The 19906-nt window shown below is 35.3% G+C and overlaps 1 protein-coding gene across 21 annotated transcripts in view; it reads right to left on the bottom strand.

Moving 5' to 3' along the window:
• Positions 1-6112: 6112 nt before the first annotated feature.
• The window catches only part of SOX5 (SRY-box transcription factor 5), a 1011059-nt gene continuing 997265 nt past the window's right edge, over positions 6113-19906 (bottom strand). For all 21 annotated transcript variants that reach the window (XM_019452504.2, XM_019452503.2, XM_019452501.2 and 18 more), the window contains 3 exons: positions 18598-18771; positions 12779-12995; positions 6113-11182 (listed from right to left, as the gene is read on the bottom strand). In XM_019452504.2, coding sequence (XP_019308049.1) covers positions 10879-11182; positions 12779-12995; positions 18598-18771 — 695 coding nt within the window. In that variant the 3' untranslated portion in view covers positions 6113-10878. The remainder of the gene's footprint in view (positions 11183-12778; positions 12996-18597; positions 18772-19906) is intronic.

Raw genomic sequence — 19906 nt, 5'->3', positions numbered from 1 at the left:
TGAGATCATGACTTGAGCCAGTAGGACGCTTAACCAACTGAGCCACCCAGGTGCCCCTCCTTCACTGACTTCTTGATGCTGCTGGATAATTAGATTTTTTAATCTATTTAGCCTCTTCCCTTGTTTTATCATTGTTGTCATGAATTTACTTCTACATTTATTTAAAACTTGACAAGGCATTGTGTACAGATCCAAGTCATTTATATTAACACATATATCTACCATTTCCAGGATTCTTCTTTTATATCTGCAGTTCCATTTTTCCATGTAGAATCACTTTCTTTCAGCCTGAGGCAATCTCTAATATTGTAGTCAGATCTGCTGCTGCTGAGTACTCCAAGCCTTTGTTCATTTGAAAATGTCTCTATTGAAACTTCAATGTTCTAGGATAGTTCCTATGGTATGTAGAATTCCAGTTTGGCAAAATTTTTCCTGTAGCACTTTAAAAATATCTCATTGTTTTTTAGATTTCATTGTTTCTATTGAGAAGTCAGCTGTCAGTTTTATTGTCACTTTTTCTGATGATAATGTGCTTTTTCCTCTGACTGCTATTAAGAATTTATCTGTCATTGGTTTTCAATGGTTTTGCTATAGTGTTTATGTATGTGGTTTTCCTTTCCTTTATCCCACTTGGATTACCTGAACTTCTTTAATCTGTGTGGTATCTTTTATTAGCTTTGAAAAGTCTCATCAATTTTCTCTTTGAATACTTTTTATAGATCTCTGTATTTTTATATTAAACTATTTCTTTTTACTAATCTTACTAATCTTGGCCTCTTCTGTGATAGTTGATTATTATTCATAGATTTCACCTCTTTATTTTGTCTATTTTTTCATACATTTTAACTATATCAGCTAGAGTTATGTTAAAGTCTTTGTTTGCTGGCTTTAATATCAGCCTCACTTGTGAGCATATATCTACTGTTTGTTTTTTCTTTCATTATCAGTCTTTTTTTTTAATCTTTTCCTGTATTTAGAATTTTTTTATTCCTAAAATTTCTAAATAAAAAAACTACAAAGAAACTCTTTGATTTCATCTTTTGCCAGAATGGAGTTTCCCATTGTTGTGTTAGACAGGGTGAAGGGCTGATTATCTTACTCTTATCAGAAATTTAGCTGTGTCAAGGCTGCTTGGCAGTTTTAAGAATACTCAGACTACCTTAATTTTGTCCTAGAGTGTGGTTTTCCCAAACTTTGCTTGTGAGCATAATGAGTGTTAGTCTCCTCAGCCATGAGAGACTACCGGGAATTCAGTTCTGCCCTTCTGAGGTACTCAGTCCAACTGTCTAGAATTTTACCTTTTGAAGATAAAATCTGTCAAATGTTTTGAAAGGGAGACTAGCTGCACACTTGAGGAAGGTCCCGCATCTCTGGCGGGACTTTGTTTCCCAAGCACTAACTGGCTGTAGACTTCAGTCTTTCTTTGAGAAACATTTACTATAAATCTCTTGCATCCCACACACAGCCATAGAACTCAGAAAATATGCCATTAGTGAAACCTGTCTTGTATTTGAGGTCCCTTGAGTTTCCAATTTGTTGCTTCAGATCCACACAACTGCTTTGCTGGTGTCCCTTTCACCCAGGAGCTGCCAAGTCTTGCTATAAAAGTTATTTCAGGATTTGCTAATGTGTTCATTAAATAGAAATGGCTAGCAACCATCATCTTCACCTTGGACAGATTCTTGCTTTTCTGGAATCGTGGTTCATCTAGTCTCATTTCTTCCATGGTTTCCTAATGACTTTAAAATATACTTTTTGTAATTTTCTAGCTTTTTCTAGTTGTTGAGTTGGAGGGTGGCCATTCACCACCTCCTACATTTATTTAGTAGCTGACATCTTGTGAGTATTCAAATGATTCTTGTTCTCATTTGAAATCTTCTATCACTTACAGTCTTTGGTTCATTCATCATATTCTTATATTGTTTTATTGCTTAATGTATGCTAGTCTTATTTCCTTGGAAATTACAAATGTTGAGGGAAGAAATGTTTTATATCTTTGTGTACCTATCATAATAGTGAACATAGCATAATTAAAAGCCAATTAGAAACATCTGATGGTTGAAAAAGCTAGTCTGTGGGACACGATAAATATTCATCACAATCACAATTCTGCCAGCTTTATCCTTGTAAATCCTCCTCTAATCAATATATCCAGTTATCTATTCATATGTATACCCTCTCTCTCTCTGACCCCCTGCAAGTTGTCTTCATAAAACTCTTCTCAAGGACTGATAAAGTATATATGAAACAAATCTACAGCTTTTGTGAATCTGCTTACAAAACAAAGTGGTTCTTTGCATTGTTTCTTATCCCTTAAGTGTGAAATCCATCCAAGAATTTAGGGCAATGAAGGTTTACTTCTCATGATCAACTTGCATGCTTCCTTCAATTAAGCAATAAGAATTCTCTAATCCACGTAGTTTCTTCTTTGCCTTGACTGCTATGAAGATAAAACCTATTTTGTTGTTGTGTGGCGATTAGAGTTGTGTGAATGTGTGTGTGTAATCTATTTTTATTCTTACTCCTTAGCCTTGTTTCTTTATGCGGTATGTGTTAACTGTACTGGTATAATTGTATTTGTATATTATTACAAGCATACCAAATTTTGAAAATGGGTAAGAGTCTACATATTTAAATAAAGCCAACATGATGCACTGGAGAGCAAGAGGCTCATCAACTTTGACAGGAGTTAGGCTTTTTTATTCCCAGGAGAACAAGGTTAACATCATTCACTTAATATTTGCCAAATATTGCATCATTACCACAACCTCATATGATTCTTATCATTTATTTTTCCTGATTTGTATTTTTTACTCATAAAAAGCTTTATTTTTATCATGATATTTTTTCATGATACAAACTCAAGGTTTGTGTGTTTAAAATTTACATAAAAAGTGTAAAATTTACAAAACTTTCTAAAGGTTTCCAACATAAACTTTGGGAATCTGGAAGTATCTGAAAAATCAAGTTACTTTTTAAAGTTTTACTATAACAGTAAGAGACAAAGATAAAACTCTGCCAGAGGATTTTATGAGAAAGAGTCCAATATTTGGGTGACATAATAGGCTATAATACCAAAGCTTTATGGACCTGTGCTATTAGTAGGTTAGGGAAAAATTGATAAGTCTTTAATAACTCTAACATTTTCTTTTCAATAACTATAGTTAGCATTTGTGCCTAAATGTTATACCCCTGGCAATTTCATTTTCCAGATGTCAAATAAGCTCTGCCCATCAGAAAGCAGATTGTTAATTCCATTCGTGCATGTTCACCCAGTAGAAGACAATGTTCTTTGAAGGATCATTTCAAATAAAAAGGACAATTTGTGTAATTATTTGAGGCTTACTAGTAATGATTATAGTCCTGAATCAAACTTAAGTTCATGCAACCACAATTTGTAAACTTGTGCTGTAGTCAATTGTAGGTTTGGTATATAAGCCAAAATGAATACTCACTGAGGGCCAGTGTTGGAGCAAGTTGAACAAAATCAGTCCTCTGTGTAATTAATAACCTAAATATGTTCTGTGGTGGCTTCTCCAACATTCTACCAAGACCACATTCGTTTATTAAAAAAGTAATCACAAGTGATTTTTATAAACAAAAGACTTTATTTCAAATATATTGTACAGTTTGTGTGTAATTAGGATTGCTTTCCAGACTCTAAAATTTAATACTAAATTGAACAGGCAATATACAAAATGGCGGTGTTTACTTAGGCCTACTGACTTCCTACAGTTGTTCTGGTAATTTTTTTTTTTTTTTCTTCTTAAATTGAATCAGTAGAGACATCAATGATAAAACAACTTCCATCCTCTTGGTTCTATTGTGAATACCAACAAAATACCATTCCATTCCATATTCGCCTGCATATTTAGACAATGGCAGTAATGGGGGAGTAAAATCTCATGAATCTGGACCTGACTAATTGGAAAATAGTGATTATTGTGATCAGAGCTGAACTGGTTCATTCTTGGTGGTAAAAATAGTTTGCTAAGCAAATTGGTAGAACAAACAAGATTGTAGGACAGATGTTTAGCCTCTTTAAGAAAACATAACTATTATTAAGAACTTTTAGCAATACTATTGCATACACTTTACATTCTAATTACAATGCTTACTTATAAAACAGGTCTTCTCAGCTAGCTCTTAGGTTGCTTTAGTAGTTCAAGAAAAATAAATCTATTTTTTCATAAATATTCTTTAGTTCAGACATTGGACTAATTCATGCTTCCCTTCACCTCCATTGCTATAACTGAGGTTTCAGTGATGGTGTTAAGTTATAAATAGGGCTGACTTCTGAACTTTAAAATTTGGTAAGAATGACAGTGTCCTGATGTCTTAAAAACACATGTGAACGTCCTCAAACACCAACGACTGAAATTGGCAAAATTGAGATAAATGAAAAAAAGAGAATGAGTTTCTTTTCACTATTGCCAGTATTTTTTGGTTGTTGAAGGCATTGACAGTAAGGAAACAATCCGTTATTGCATGCTTGTCCTAAATATTCCATAAGAAACTAAAGTACATAAAGGCCAAGAATAGAATGCTTCTAAACTGAAGTATCACAGAACAAAACTAAATGAACTTTATTTGGTAGGAAAGAGAGGGTGGTGGTTGGGACTTAACACCTTGAGTGATCAGGTTTCATAACCAGACAAGATTTTCCCTGCCCACTTACAGTTAGCATATCCTGATAATGCTGTTTTTTGAAGTAACAGTATGAGACTGTGACCAGTGTAGCCATAGGTGGTCTATTCTAATAAACACTGCATGGGATGTTTATCTCTTCACTTCTACAATGGATATTTTCCTTTCAAATAACCTCAGTTCATTTTTCAAATACTAAGTGGGCGTAGCTTTGTGTGTTTCAGTTATATTTTCAGTGTTGCACTCGATTGGAGTCTCTGAAGCCTCCTGCTTTGCCCATGAACAATGCCAGAGCAGAGAAACAAGGATAACACACACACAAGCATGGTACTGGGGTACTGGTGGATCAAAAACAATCTACCAAGTGACAGATCGAGAGCTTTTTCCAAACTCTTGCTTCTTTCTGACCCTAAGCTTCAAGGTTTTCACAGAGGCTTAAGGTTAAAGTATGGTAGGGCACAGGATCTGCAAAATTGGACATGCAAAGAAAGTCAATAGGAGAGGAAAACAGCCCCACCTCCTGGTTGTTTTGAAATACCAGCGTGTGCAGCATGATTATTTGGAGCTGTTAAATAGCAACAGCTTTATCTCTATCCCTAGAGATTCTGATTGACTACATCTGGAGTTGGGCCCAGGAATCTACATTTTTAACAGTTAATTCTGAAGCAGGTGGTCCATGGACCAGACTTTGTAAAATACTTCTGTTAAGGGACACAATGGGCAAAGTGTTAGTAGACTATATCCTCTTTATATACTTACTTTATATTTATTTGGACCACATGCTATCTGACCTAGCATCTTGATACTTATTTAAATACCAAGCAAGCAACCAAGGAAACAAACAAAAGCCCCTGCAGGAACCTATTACACATAGAGCTATCAAGATAGAAAAACATCATATGGTGAGAAAGACCAGCAAAAATGGTGGCTTCTCTTTTTTAACATTTGCTTTAAAAATTGAAGGTAGAATCCAGAAGCTAACTTAAGAGTGTTGAACAATTTAGAAACACCCATCATCCTAAATTAGATACCAGCAAGGTGAAAATTATTTCTAGTTCTTAGCAATTTCATAACCTAAAATGTGTATGCTTTCTATACACACAGGATAAAATAGAATTCTAAAGTGTAGAAACCCTGCCCCAATGATAGTGTCAAGCTTAGGAGAAGAACATTAAAAATCCTTCAGGCTGTAGGATCTTAAAGAGTATTAGACTCCATTACCTATGAGAGCTATAGCTTTTGACCTTACTGTGAAGCTAGGAAGGGATGCCTTATAAAAAGGTCCAGGGGTCCTTCTTGCAATGCCCACCATGAAGGACTAAACCCTGAGCTCTCAGTTCAAAGTCAACTTCAGGAAGTGGGGGTAATTTATATTGAAAACTAAATGGCTTTCCATACTTTTACTCTTTTCATAATTAAAGATTATACCCTCATAACAAGAATTGTGAAAAGAAACACAGTATAATAGGTAAAGAACACATTTGCTGTTTTTATTGGTGCCTTGCATGGCAGTAATACTGAAAAAAAGAGAATGCAAAAACAAAAAAACAAAAACAAACAAAAAAACAGGTTGGTGGCAACCCACATCTTTTTTTTTAAGAGTACATAAACTCCTGTTTTTATTGTGGCATGAATGGTAACATAAAACCAAAAACATGAAAATATACAACTTATATTACACTATGTGTTATGAACAAAATATAAATCTATAACTCTATGTTATATTTACATAATTATTTATTTTATTAAATTTCAAGTGAGATGGTAGGTTGCACATACTTTGTTTTAAGCTCCAGGCATTTGATTGTCTCTTTTCTATTTTTTTTCCCCATTTTTACTCATAAAATCCAAAATGTTAGACGGACTAAGAGCTTTAGAGCCAGTGGAGCTGTATAAATACTGTTTTAGTGAACCAGTGACAGACACACTGGGGAGAACAGGAATCAATCAGTAGAAAACTTAACACAACATCATCTTCAACTTGGGAAACTGATAGTTATAGGAAACTTTAAAATTAAATACTGTAAAAGCCTGTCTAAACAAAAACTTATGCCCTATACGACAAAGAGATATCTGAACCACTTTAAGTGGGCTTCATAATTTTCCTTGCAGACCCCATAATTTTTATTTTACTATTAACTTGATAGACAAATATTTTATAAACCTGTTTGCAAATATACAGTTGTTTATTACAATTCAATAATTTACCCATTAGAATGAATGAAATGTAATTACTTTTGATGTTTTAAATGTGATATAAGAGATTTCTTCTGGAAACAGTAACAACTTCTGGATTAAGAAAATATCTGAAATTGGGACCACAAAATAGTTAAAGATAACTTTCTTTAAATGAATTAAGGTAAAAGTCTACTCCAAAATCAAATCTATGAAATAATTTCATCAAAGACAACTCTTTTATATTTGTTCCTTATAAGAGGGTTTGGTTTCAATAATAGTTATGATCTTTGGGAGGGATTTTATATATGGTTAACTTTTAAATGCAGATGCCAAATAAATGTAAAAAATCGACTTAAGTAATTTAGGTACAAATGTACTGAAGAACAGTTTTGTATTTTATCCAATTGCCAAGCCAAAGTATTTGTATTTTATCCAAGTAACCAGCCAAATTAGTAGTATCTTGTAAATGAGCAACTTGAACCTATTTTCTCCAGTGATATTCTCTTAGATTCATTTTAAAACATGGCTATTTTAGATGAATTGATCACAATAGCCATAAATCAGAATTCAGGCAAGATTATTCCTCAGTACTGGGGTGACTGTGTGCGTGTGTGCGTGTGTGTGTGTATGCATGTGTGTATGTGTTTGTGTGTGTGAGAGAGAGGGAGAGAGAAAGGGAGAAAGAGAGAGGGAGAATGAGAGGGGATATATGAACGGGGAGGTAGGAAAGGATAGAGTAGGGAAATGTTAGCTTCATTTCAGTTTGATCTTCCTCTCATTTCCTCAACTTTAGCTTTTTTGATCATCATGGGGCACAGAAAAAGAATACAAGGTTTTAGGATCCTTTATAAAAATGATAAACCAATCAAATGCCAAAAAGGCAATGTGTTAACACAGTAAGTTGCTATTCATAGCACCTTTTATCAAAGGACATCAAAGCACTTTAAACATCAACATAATTTTTTTTCGTTTTCTTTTGGGGAAAACCAAGGCAAAGAAATTGCGACACCCAGCGAATCCTATGTCAGAACAAGAGAACAGAACACAAGGCTCTGGACTTCCTGTTTTAGTCCACCATGGTGTAGTCTCTCTGACATAAACCTAACTAAATAAAATCAACTTCTGAATTTCAGCAGTTAAAGGTCACCATTAACAATTTCATTTTCCCCTTCAAATAAAACAGAACAAAAAACGAACAAAAAAAGACCACACAGAAGTGTTTTGTCAACTCACTGGTAAGTGTGTTAGAATTGGTTTCAGCTGTGATTGCCCTCGGTGGCATCTACCTGGAGCTAAAACAAAGTATTCTTGTAGCCCAAAGTAATGAAATGAAAACAAAGCATCTTTATAACGTGGTGTAAAATAAGTATCCAGCAAACGTGAGAGGTGAACCCACATAAGAATTTGTTAACAAAGACGAAGAACAAATTTTTAAAAATCTGTTTTCACATTGTACATAATAACGATATAAAACGAGTGTCTATTTTTTTCCTTATCCAGAGTGCTTAAAAACAACAAACAAAAACAAAAAAAAAAATGGCTCTAGATGACTGTGGCAATTACATAACTAAAATGAGTGATGAGAGCATAAGTTAATTAAGATTGAACACGACCCTCCTATTCACTCCTTTGTATGAAACACCAGAACTTGACATTGTTGGGGCCAAATTTTTAAAAAGGAGAAAATGTACTGAAGGAGAAGTAAAATTGTGTGGGTGAATGTGTGTGTGTGTGTGTGTGTGTGTGTGTGTGTGTATAAATATATATATATAAATGAGTTGGAAGATGGGAATTTGTTTTAAATATCTAACAGCTTATTGGCTGTACTTCCAAATCAGAGGAGAATAAAATAGAGAGGGAGAAATAAATTATACATAACTTACTAATCTGGGAACAGCTGACCATTATTATTATTATTACTATTATTATTATTATTATTTTATCATCATCATCATTACAACACTAGCAAAAAGAGGCAGTTCAAATGAAAATACAGTCATCAAAAACAAACAGAAAAACAAAACAAAATCTCTGACATGCAAGATATGATCAGCTCCTCCAAGCAAAACCCCAGAGCAAGTCTTTTGAGAGAGAGAAAAATAAAAAGGATTTTTTTCTTATTTATATGTAAAAATCAAACTTTTGGGTCAGGTTTGAGGGGTGAGATAGCAAAATGATGACTGGAGTGAAAACCATAGCACATCCAAGCTCCTGGTTGGAGTATTTACTGTCTGATGCCTCAGCACAAATAATGGCAATTGACTTTAAACGATTTTGCGTTTATTTGTACAAGCCCTATAACTGTCGTGGCATTTGGTTGGCAAAATCTAAACAAGCGGTTCTGTCACCATCAGTTGTCGCTCTATGCACATACTCTGCTGGAACCAAAAATTGGCCTTCAGTGGATTCCTCTTACAGCGAGTGAAGAGTCGTAGCGACGCTCACTAGGTTCAGCCCGGCTCCATTTTGTTGGGCTGCAATGACTTTTAATCAAATCCTGCTCTTTATGGTATGGGATGCACATGGCCCACAATTGTGAAATGCAAATGGCCTCCGCCTCATTTCATGGAGAGATGAAAAATACCTTATAAAATCATCAGTTCCATTTCCTGATCAGGAAAGGATGGAATGTTGAAGAAATAAGCTAATTCTGTGTTCATGGAAAATGGCCAAATATATTCAAGGAAAACAATGATTGTTTTGCTCGAAGTTATCAATAGGAAAAACAAACAGAAATCATTAAGTAGCAAACATTAGTGGAACCAACTGATCAGGAAAAAGGGACATCTGGGAACAGTTTGCTAGTAGCTTCCATGTTATACGTGCACACCTCTATTACACAGGGCCGCCCAATCCATCCAATAATCATATTAGAAATTAAAAAATATAATTTCTGAGCCCTATCTTGGTTGTCATTTGAAGTGCAAAGTCAAGGTCAAGGTTGCTTCCAGACCAGTCACTTAGGAGGATGTGGGATTTCATCCCCAGATGTGGGTTTAACTCACAATGGTTCAATGTTATTCCTATTAGTACCATAATCACACACATACATACACACAAAAATCCAAGATCAGAAAATATTTTTTCTCTAAATTTCTTATGTCTCTCTCTCTCTCTCTCTCTCTTTTCACCTGAGAACAGCACCTACAGTTTCCATTAAAAAAAAAAAAAGTCAAATCTCACCAGCTGCTGGTATTTCAGGTTTTCCAAGGGATTGTCTAAGATATAACACTGTCCTAACTTAAGAAGGAACAGGAAAAAGGAAAGGAAAAAAAAGGAACTGGGTCAACACTTCAGTACAAATTTGGCACTTGCTCAAAGATGTAGTGTGGTGTGCATTAGACAAAGAAAGTCCTCTGAAGAAAATAATTGCTTATTTTGTGGTGGATAGCAAGGAAGTTAAAAACAGGCTCTTTTTCCCTCTTCCCCCCCATGCACAGACTTCCATCTTTAAAGTATAGAGATGGAGAAGGTGGAGAGAAGTAAAGAGAAATTCATCTTTCTTTTTTTCTGTCAGGTGCATTACAAAAAAAAAAAAAAAAAAGAAAAGAAAAAAAAAAGGAAAAAAAAAAGGAAAGGAAAGGAAAAGGAAAAAACCCAGAAGCCCCAAAAAACAAAACAAAACTTATTTCTTTTTAAAAATTGTAGCACAAAACAACAAAACACATTCACAAGCCACTTGTTGGCACTGTGTACCTGAGTGAGAATTTCTAGAACATTGTAGAACAAACAGCCATAAAGTTTATTAAAAAAAAAAAAAGTTGACGGGTAAGACTTCAGTGCTTGGATGTAGCAGCTGAATTACTGGCATTATTTTACCCATAGCTTATTTCAATCTCTTGTTGTTGATATTGTTGTTTGCTTGTATTTTTTTTTTCCTTTCCAAGCCTTTTGAGGCTGAGGTCTATTAGTCAGCTGATGTCCCAACTATTTAAGACTAACAGTTAAAGTAACAGTCAGTGTATGAGAAAGTTAATGTGCTTGGCCACTGGTAAGGATGAACCAGCTAGGGCTTCTTTAAGTCCTAAGGTCACAACCATTTTTTGACCCTTATCAGTTGGCTTGTCCTGCAATATGGTTTTCACTGTCACTCCCATAATCTACATCTGGATCATCTTCTTCCTCATCGAACTCATCATAAATTTCTCCGTTGATGTCCTCAGCCTGTATCTCTTCTTTGATATGTGGCTCCTCTCCTTTCACACCATAAGTGCTCTGGATAACGGGCATCCCAGGCTCGGGGCTGCTAGACACGCTTGAGTGCTCCGAGGGCAGGTGAGGGGAGGGCATTCCAGCCATGGCGATGGCTCCAGGGTATACCACACCAGCAGTGGCGATGGGGATCTGTGCTTGTTGCCTGTCAGAGAGGAATTCCCAAAAATACACTGTGGGTGAAGGGATAGTCAGATGCAGGCTTTACTGTATAATGAATCTGCTCAGCTTGTCCAGTTCTAAACTACTGATTTTCATCTATTGCCCAACATCTAAAAAATGGTATCCTACTGTGATTGCAATAACTTACTTGTGTGTCATGCTTTATAGGCATTTACATGGGTCACCCACCTGATCCTCAAAATAATTTTTATTCCTATGTTCCCTTATGCAAAAAACCTGAGGTGTAGAAAGATTAAGCAGAAGAACCTCAGTCCTTGACCCCAAGTTCAGTTTTCCTTCACTATAACACTCAGCTTTTTAGAAATAAAGATAATTCAATTTTAATGGGGAAAAAAAAAACCCTAAAATATGAGAGCTCTCAAAATAAAACTTGACTGCTCGGAACTCACCGGAACTGAAGAGTATCTATCACATTGTCCACTTGGTCCCTGCAGTAGCTGGGGGGACAGGAAGCAGGGTCAGCCTTGTGGGTGCACAGCTCTGCAGCTGGAAAGGGCCCTGGGCTATGAAAGATCCTATGCTTGCTTTAAAGTTGTTGCCACAGTCTTGAAATTCTTAACTTTTTAATAGGAACCCCACACATTTTCATTTTGCTGGGAGCTCCTCAAATTATGTAGCTGGTCTTAGTGGGAAGAGATTAATAGATAGTGTTCATTTCTTCCTTCTTTCATTCATTCATATGTTTACTATTTCCTCAGCAAGTGTTGGGTTTCATGCTTGGCTTTGAGAAGAGTCACGCGTCGGGATATAAATCATGGGCCAATGGACAGAGCAGGCAGAAAGAGGGAACAGGATAGAGCAGACTTCATGAGTCTTTTTCTAAGGTATCTTTCAGCCATTTCAGAACGGTATTTATTATTATAAGCAGCTGTTGGGATCTTACTAACTTATGTTCCAGATATAAGCAACTTTATCTCTGTGCTTTCTGAGAAAATTCTGCAGAAGCAATGATGTTGCAGTTAGCCTAATATGATACTGTAGACAGCCTTGCCATAGGAGGCAGGGTAAAACCTCCTGAGAACTACACTCTTAGTTCGGAAGACAGCTTTCCCATTCACAACCCTGTGGTGCCCTAAATAGAATCCCCACTTTGTGTGATCTACAAAGGCCACATACGTGCCTTGATAGCCCAGAAATCCCCCTATATTCAGAAGTGAGTGTTTCTTTTGGAAAAATTTTTATGTTGTATTTCCTTAACAAAGATGTTGCAGAATTTGTCAATGGGAAGCCTTGGAAGTAATAAAAACCAACAAAGAAAAGAACCAATAATACTTCTAAGTTGTTAATGACACGCTTCAAAATTATTTACTATCAGATATTTTATCTTCAAGCCAGTGGGAGTAAAGCTCACACAAGAGCCATTGTTCTAGGAACTCGGGGTGGCTTCATATGGATGTATTCTTTTCAGGATCACGTGGGGGCCAGGCTAATTTCTGAAAATACATTGAGGTCAAGTTCTTTTTCAAAATGCTGCTTTACAGCTCAACGAATATGGTTCACATCCCATTACGCATAACAAGAAGTGTTCCCCATGAAAAAATGACGGAAAGGTCCATACCCAACATTGAAGTATTGCCGCATTTCCTGCCGCCTATTCCGCATGATTGCCTTGTATTCACCGATGCGCAGCTTTTTGCCATCCACGAGGCAGGTGCGCTTTGGCCTGGGTTTGTATTTGTAGTCAGGGTACTTCTCCAGGTGCTGTTTGCTGAGACGGGCTTGCTCCTCATAATATGGCTGTTTCTCTAGGTTTGTCATAGCTTTCCAGCGAGATCCTATGAGGAAAAGAAGGTTAGGATTCCAATTTGCACAGCTGCTAAGGACAAGAAAATAAATCTAAAATAAAAATGTTGGCTAAAGCCCAGAAATACATAAAAATGTGTTTGATTAGTGAACTATGACTCAAGAGGTGAGATCTCACAAGAACAGGGGTGTTGGTGGCTGTGTAGAGCAAACTGTGTACCCAAAGGTACAAACACTGGCCAATATATTTTTTTTTCCTGGCTGGAATGAACAATTTAGCCAAAAGCGTATATATTTACTTAAAAGCTCACAGCTAATGTTAAGAATACATCTTTTATTTCCACATTAGACCATGATCTAATTCAACTGTGAACTGAAAAATTATGCAAAAACTTATTACATATTTTCAATCTGTGGCTAATTATCTAGTTAGTATTTTTAAGTGGGGGTGCATTACTTACTACAAGGGTTCCTAACATATATAATTCTTCTCAAAATGTTTAAGTATGCTTTCATGAATGATTGCACTTAAAAATTCATTTCATTAAAACTTAAATTACAAAAAATTATATTAATGAACATGCACCAGCTAACTACCAGGTGCTAGATAGACACTGCACTAAAAACTTCACATAAGTTGTCACATTTTTAACTTTCATCATAATCCTGTAAGATAGCATTTACACCTATTTCCATAAATGAGAAAACTGAAGTTCAAATACATGAAGTAACTCACCCAAGGTCACACAATTATTAAATTACAAATCTGTGACTCAAACTCAGGTTTGATATAATTGAAAGTATGCTACAATGTATGTTTTTACATACCTACAACCACCTGCTATCTATGACTTAGCAGAGGTCAGAATTACAATAAGTATGTAAGGGGTAAGATTTTTCTCTTAATAAATCACTTTCAATAATATATAAAGATGTCACTTCTCGTGATATAGTTTGCATTAATAATGTCAAGCCAAATTGGTGTTCTCCATCTTTTCACTTTTGATTTTGGTTTGGACTCAACTAGGATTTCAAAACAAAACAAAACAAAAACAACAACAGTTAAAAATAGTTATGTTAATTCTCAATATAAACGTGATTTAAATATTTGATTCTATTAGTATGGCTATGCATAGTAGTAAAAGAAGTAGAAGTAATAATTTTTTTTTTTTTTATTAAACACGTGAGGAGAATCTGTGTGTAGATGAAGTGTGTTTATCAGGAAGTAATCAGTTCAACTCTACTCAAATGCACAAGGATCAAAATAACTGGAATTGTGGGTTCTATACCAAATACTTACAGGCATGGAAGCCTTTACCTGCCTTCCAAAGTCATCTAAGCAAGATCTTCAGGGTTTCGAATGGGTTCATTACTCAACCAAAATTCCATTTCTCAAATGCAACTAGCTCACTGATGAACCGTTCTTCTCTACAAATGCAGAAAAGTCCTCAATATGGGCTATTTTATTTATTAAAGGAATAGAGTAAAAGGGACAATATCTCTTCCCTTAGAATTTTTTCCTATCAGAACAGATGTTGCCTGGGTGGGTATATCCACATAGGTGTTACAAAAATTTATAAACAGATTTTTTTCCAATCTAGACAGCCAATATGATTTTATTCTATTTACTACAGAAATCCAGGTTACAGTTCAAATCATAGAGTTTATTTTTCCATTCCTTTCTCAAACTTGTGTTTCAGTGGCCACATCCTAAATTTGTAGGTACAATCTCAAACTCTTTATTGCCCAACACTATTCTCTAGAGGTATTTGAAACCATCATGTTATTCTCAGGGCAAATATAAATACAGGTAAAGCTATAATACCATTGAACGGGGTCAATTCTTTTTGGGAAGTTTCTTACAAGTATGTATAACAGAATTTTGAACCTCAGATCAGGGAGTGTAAAAGTGAGCTTACCAGAAATAATTTACTTCATAGTTATATAAATACACTGAAAAATGACCAAGGATGGTTGACTTTAAAATTCCCTATCTTTATCACCAGGCAGAACCAAGTAACTAGCATCCTCAATTAGAATAGAAATTGCTAATGGTACTTCTCAATGTCTAAATGTTTCATAAGCTCAAAAAGGATATGGTTTTCTAAGGAAAGGGAATGTTTATGCCTTACTGTAACCCGCCCTGGAATGTGAGAACTCTTTTTAGATTTCCTACTATGTGCACCATGGTGTATTAATTACTGGATACGCAGTGGTGAATCATTTTGTTCCTTATCTTCCTGAGGCTCATATTCCAGTGGAGAAGAAATACATTAAACAGCTAATTAAAACATTTATTATTTTAATTATAAGTGGGGAAAGTACAGGAAGCTATGAAAACATAAGGAGTTGGGTCAATCTTTTGTAGGTCAGGAAGGTTTTGTGGAAATGATTCCTATAGGAATCAGAGAGGGAGAGCTTTCTATGGAGGAAGAATAGAATGGTCAGGCCTTGCAGTGGGAAGGAGGATTAGAGGAACTTAAAGACAGTTGAACTGTCTGAAATGCAGAGGAAAAAGGGATATATATATACACACACATATATACACACACACATATATAGGATAAATAAAAGATACATATTTATATAAAGATAAAACAGATACATATATAATAAAAGATGTGTAAATTCTTAGACAAGCTGGCTTCTAAATCTGGCATGAACTGGAATCACAACATATTTAGACACTTGATAATATAATTTCTCCGGAAGTATCACTGAATCCTAAATTACATTTTAAAAGATGGCCGGAGCATAGTTCTAAGTCTTCTTAAAATTAAGAATCAAGATAGCGAAAGTGGTGCCTGTAGTTGGTAAAATGGCCAACTCTGCTGTTTTATGACCGTGCGGAACAAATGGTGTTTTGGTTGGTGGCAACTGCAGTTTTCACTTTTGAAAACTAACTTTTGAATAACTAAATGACCACTGTGGTGTTGGTTTTAATGGCTTTGCAGGTACAACATCCACTGTATGTAGCTACGATGTAAACATTGAGACACGCTGGATGTGAATGGTAGGAAAGCATTTTAGGTATCTCCAAAAGAGACGGAAACATCTACTTGATTTAAGATGTGGCTGGTTGCTTACCCTGGACCACGTACAGGGAGTAAGTTCTCTGCTTTTACTCAAAAGCCTAGCCTTTTACAATGAAAAAAAAAAAAAAAAACAGAGAAGGACTTTTGGGTATTCCTCCTGATGACAAAGAGGAAGATTCAATAAAAAAAAAATATGATGTTCATAATAAGAAAAATAAAAGTCTTGAAAGTGCTCTTTTCCTTTCTAAATCTGGCGATGCGATAAAAATGAAGAGTTTGAGCTGAGTAGCATCGTCATCTCCATGGGGTCTGTAATGAATTTGCACATTTTACTCCAACTACTGTATATCTAATCAGAAAAAGATGTCCCCCATCCCCTGATCTAGCGCCAAACAGTAAAAGGTGATTCCTTATGTTAACAATTTCAGCAGAATGGCTTATTAAAACCAGATTTTAGGGTATTATAAAATGCTTAGAAGCCCTTTAAAATGTCAACTAGGATCCCCAGAGACTACGTAAAATGTCAACCCAGCTCAAGCGCCTGTTTTAAGCAGAATGAATTAGCGGCATGCTGTCGGAGGCTGTTATCCAAAACAATCAGTAGAGAGGAAAACATCAAGCTTTCTTTGTACTTTTATATGAAATGGGCCACTTAGAATGATCTTGTGGATATTTGAAGATCACTTATTTATTTGAAGCTAAGACCAAATATTGAGGTCCCAAACACCTCAGTGTTTTTTTTTTAACTGGATATCTTTAATTAATACAATTCTATTGAAAAGTCCAAAATTAGACAGCACTCTTTTTTCATGTAACCTATTGTGATTTAACTATATGGTCATCCTAATATTCTTTCCTTCAAACCAGAAAGAAACTCTTGTAGCTAGCTACCTCTTTCCCATAAAGTCTTTCCCTACATCTTCTAAAGTATTTCACATCATCAAAGCTGATATTTCTCTTATACTTAGGATAAAGTTTGAATCAGTGATTAACATTTTCCAGTATTCATATACATGAATTGAATGATATAAAGACAGTTTAAATAATCTCAGTATTTAGTTCATTTTTTCATTTTGACATTTTGGGCTAATTTTGTGATAACTGATATGTTAAAATATGGAATATTTTATTCATTTCTAGAGTTTTCCCCAGTGGAACAGATACATTTTTTAAAAATGGAAAATTTCATATGGAAGGTAAAATATGGTCATAAAAAGAAAAAACAGGTCAGAGATGGTAGCAGCATAAAAATATGCATTTCCTTTTGAACAGTTTAATTTTTTGAATATATATATACATATATATACATATATATATATACATATATATATACATATATATATATCCATAAATATTCCCATTTTCTATATACCTAAAGCTTTACATACTCTTATCTTTTGAGATGACATTAATCTAAAGATTTCAAGATCATTTTAGATGAAAACTGAGACATAAGTTCAAGTGGTTGATGGTTTTTTGTTTGTTTGTTTTGGTCTCACTACAAATGCATGCTGTGAACTGGATGGCATCTATTACCACCCAGTAACATGAGAATTTGAGAATATGGGAGCATAAAAACACATGTATATGTTTAGTAACCACTTTTAGATGACCAGTTCCTTAATGTAAAGGATCAAAAGGAGCACTTATCTGTGTTAAGTACATGTAATTCCAAGTGCATTATGGATTTTAGTAAAGCTTTAGTAACTCAGAGGAATGTCACTTATTTGTTGAAGCCCAAATTTACTGATCGAGTTAGGTATTCCTATTCTGTTTTTGTTGTTTGGCTCCTAGCAGTCAGAGTAAATAGTCAAAATTTGCTTAGCTCATCTGGTAGCTGGCTATCTGGAAGACGAGCGTGATGAAGATGAGGACGATGACAATAACAGTGATGATGGTGTCAGGTGAACAGCACACACACAATGGAATCTTTGTTCCTTTTTCTGGGACTTAAACTGGTATACGGTAAGTCTCTTTATAATACTCTTACCTCTCGCCCATATTTCTGTGTGCTTTAGTGTCTATGTATGTAAGGCAAATATGTACTTTATTATCTCTTAAGTTGAAAGCTGCAACGGTAGGGAAAGTCCCTTTTTACATGCTGCTGAAAATGGGCTCAAGGCTACTAAAAGTGTAAATTAAAAACTGCACACACCACATGTTCTCGTGTCCTCTGACATTCTAAACTGATTTTCAATGATAGTACCAGAACAACCATCACCTATGCTTCCATCCCCAGCACATGAAGAATTCTGTAGTTCAAAGGAAAAGAATGAATATGGTCAATACCATTATCACGTAGTTCATACAAAAAGAACTAAGGACTTAGTACAAAAATTTCTAGATTTTAAAGAAGAAAAAACATTACCACAGTTAATATAGAGGTACACAACTAAATTAGCTATAAAAACTGGGCCCATTTCTCAACAAACATGAAATGCTCTGTCGTCAGAAGAAAAGGCTCAGTAATGGTGCTTCTTTTTAGAGAAGTAGATAACATGAGCTGCCTGGCCTCCAAAGCTAGTACCTTTCAACAACTGCATAAAACAGAATTGTACATTTATTCCATACATCATGTAACCATCAATAAGTTTCTTACCCAATATCTTGCTGATGTTGGAGTTGTGCATGTCAGGAAAGGCTTGGAGGATTTTCCTTCGCTCATCTTTAGCCCACACCATGAAGGCATTCATTGGACGTTTTATGTGGGGTTCATTGCTACCACGCCCTCTGGATTCTCTATAAATTCTTGACTCCGAGACTCCAGCACTTCCTAAAAATAGGGAACATTGCTTCATGTTAGTGTTAAGACTTTTGGCAATTCTCTTCTTTGCATTACTATCGAATATTTGTCTGTAAAATATCTATTCTAGTATATTAAATATGAATAAAGCAAGTATATCTGCTAATAGTATTTTCAGTTCTTGACACAGATGCTTGTTTATGAAGCTTCTGATTAAGCCCTGTAGTGGCAATTGTTGTATCTGCATTTTCATTCCATTTCTAATATATTTTTCCTTTTTTTTTTCTTCAATGGACTGTGGACTGTTTCACCATTTACTTTCAAAAGGACACGAGAAACCTGAATATGTGATCTTTGAGGCAAAATGGAAAGAGAACAGTTGGAGTATACCGGTAGGCATGCTGGCACTGTGTAAATATTAAATGGGTGAAGAACCTCAGAAAATTGTGAAACACTAGCACATTTGGCACAATGGACTACAAGTGAGGTTGTGTCTCTGCTACCTAAAGACGGTCAGAACATAGAGTAGTCATGCCCTTTTCCTCTCTCTGAGGTTATAGAAATAAAATGCTGCTAAATAAAACTTTGGGGTGAAAATACAATATAGATAATCTTCTGTAATGTGTTTGGCATTTCTTTGCAATTTTGTGCTGATAAATGCATGAAAGATGCTGATGCATCCATGATAGCCTGCTCCCCAGAAGATATATGAAAATGGTAGGGAAAAAACAACCAACAGGTACACAACCGTGGTTTCTTAAGAAGTCTACAGCCACATATTTAAGGTGAAAAAAAAATTCATTCCCCTGAATTTTCTCCCTAACATCTAAAGTTATCCGGAGACCCCCTGAAAGTTCCCTTCAAGACTTATGACAATAGAACACGACTGAGAGTCTGGGTAGAAACTTTGGGAGCTGCATTCATTCCTCCAGGCTTTGCATGACTTTATAGAATAGTTTCACCAGACTAAACAGCTTCCAGAGATACCTGAGTTTAGGCAAAGAAAATCAGGAGAAGCATAAGAAAACACAGAACTGTGATACTAAGTATTACAGGGTTATCTTTAGAAAATATGGAAGAGATGTATTTTGGTAGCATATAAAATGTTTAAATAATTTGGGGATTTCTAGAGCTTGTATCATTAATCAAAGCACTGCTTTTTTCT

Source organism: Panthera pardus, unplaced genomic scaffold, assembly GCF_024362965.1.
Source record: "Panthera pardus isolate Hobbes unplaced genomic scaffold, ASM2436296v1 HiC_scaffold_6, whole genome shotgun sequence".
Taxonomy (NCBI): domain Eukaryota; kingdom Metazoa; phylum Chordata; class Mammalia; order Carnivora; family Felidae; genus Panthera; species Panthera pardus.
The sequence above is the reverse complement of the archived record's forward strand: the minus strand, read 5'-3'. Positions and strand labels throughout refer to the sequence as shown.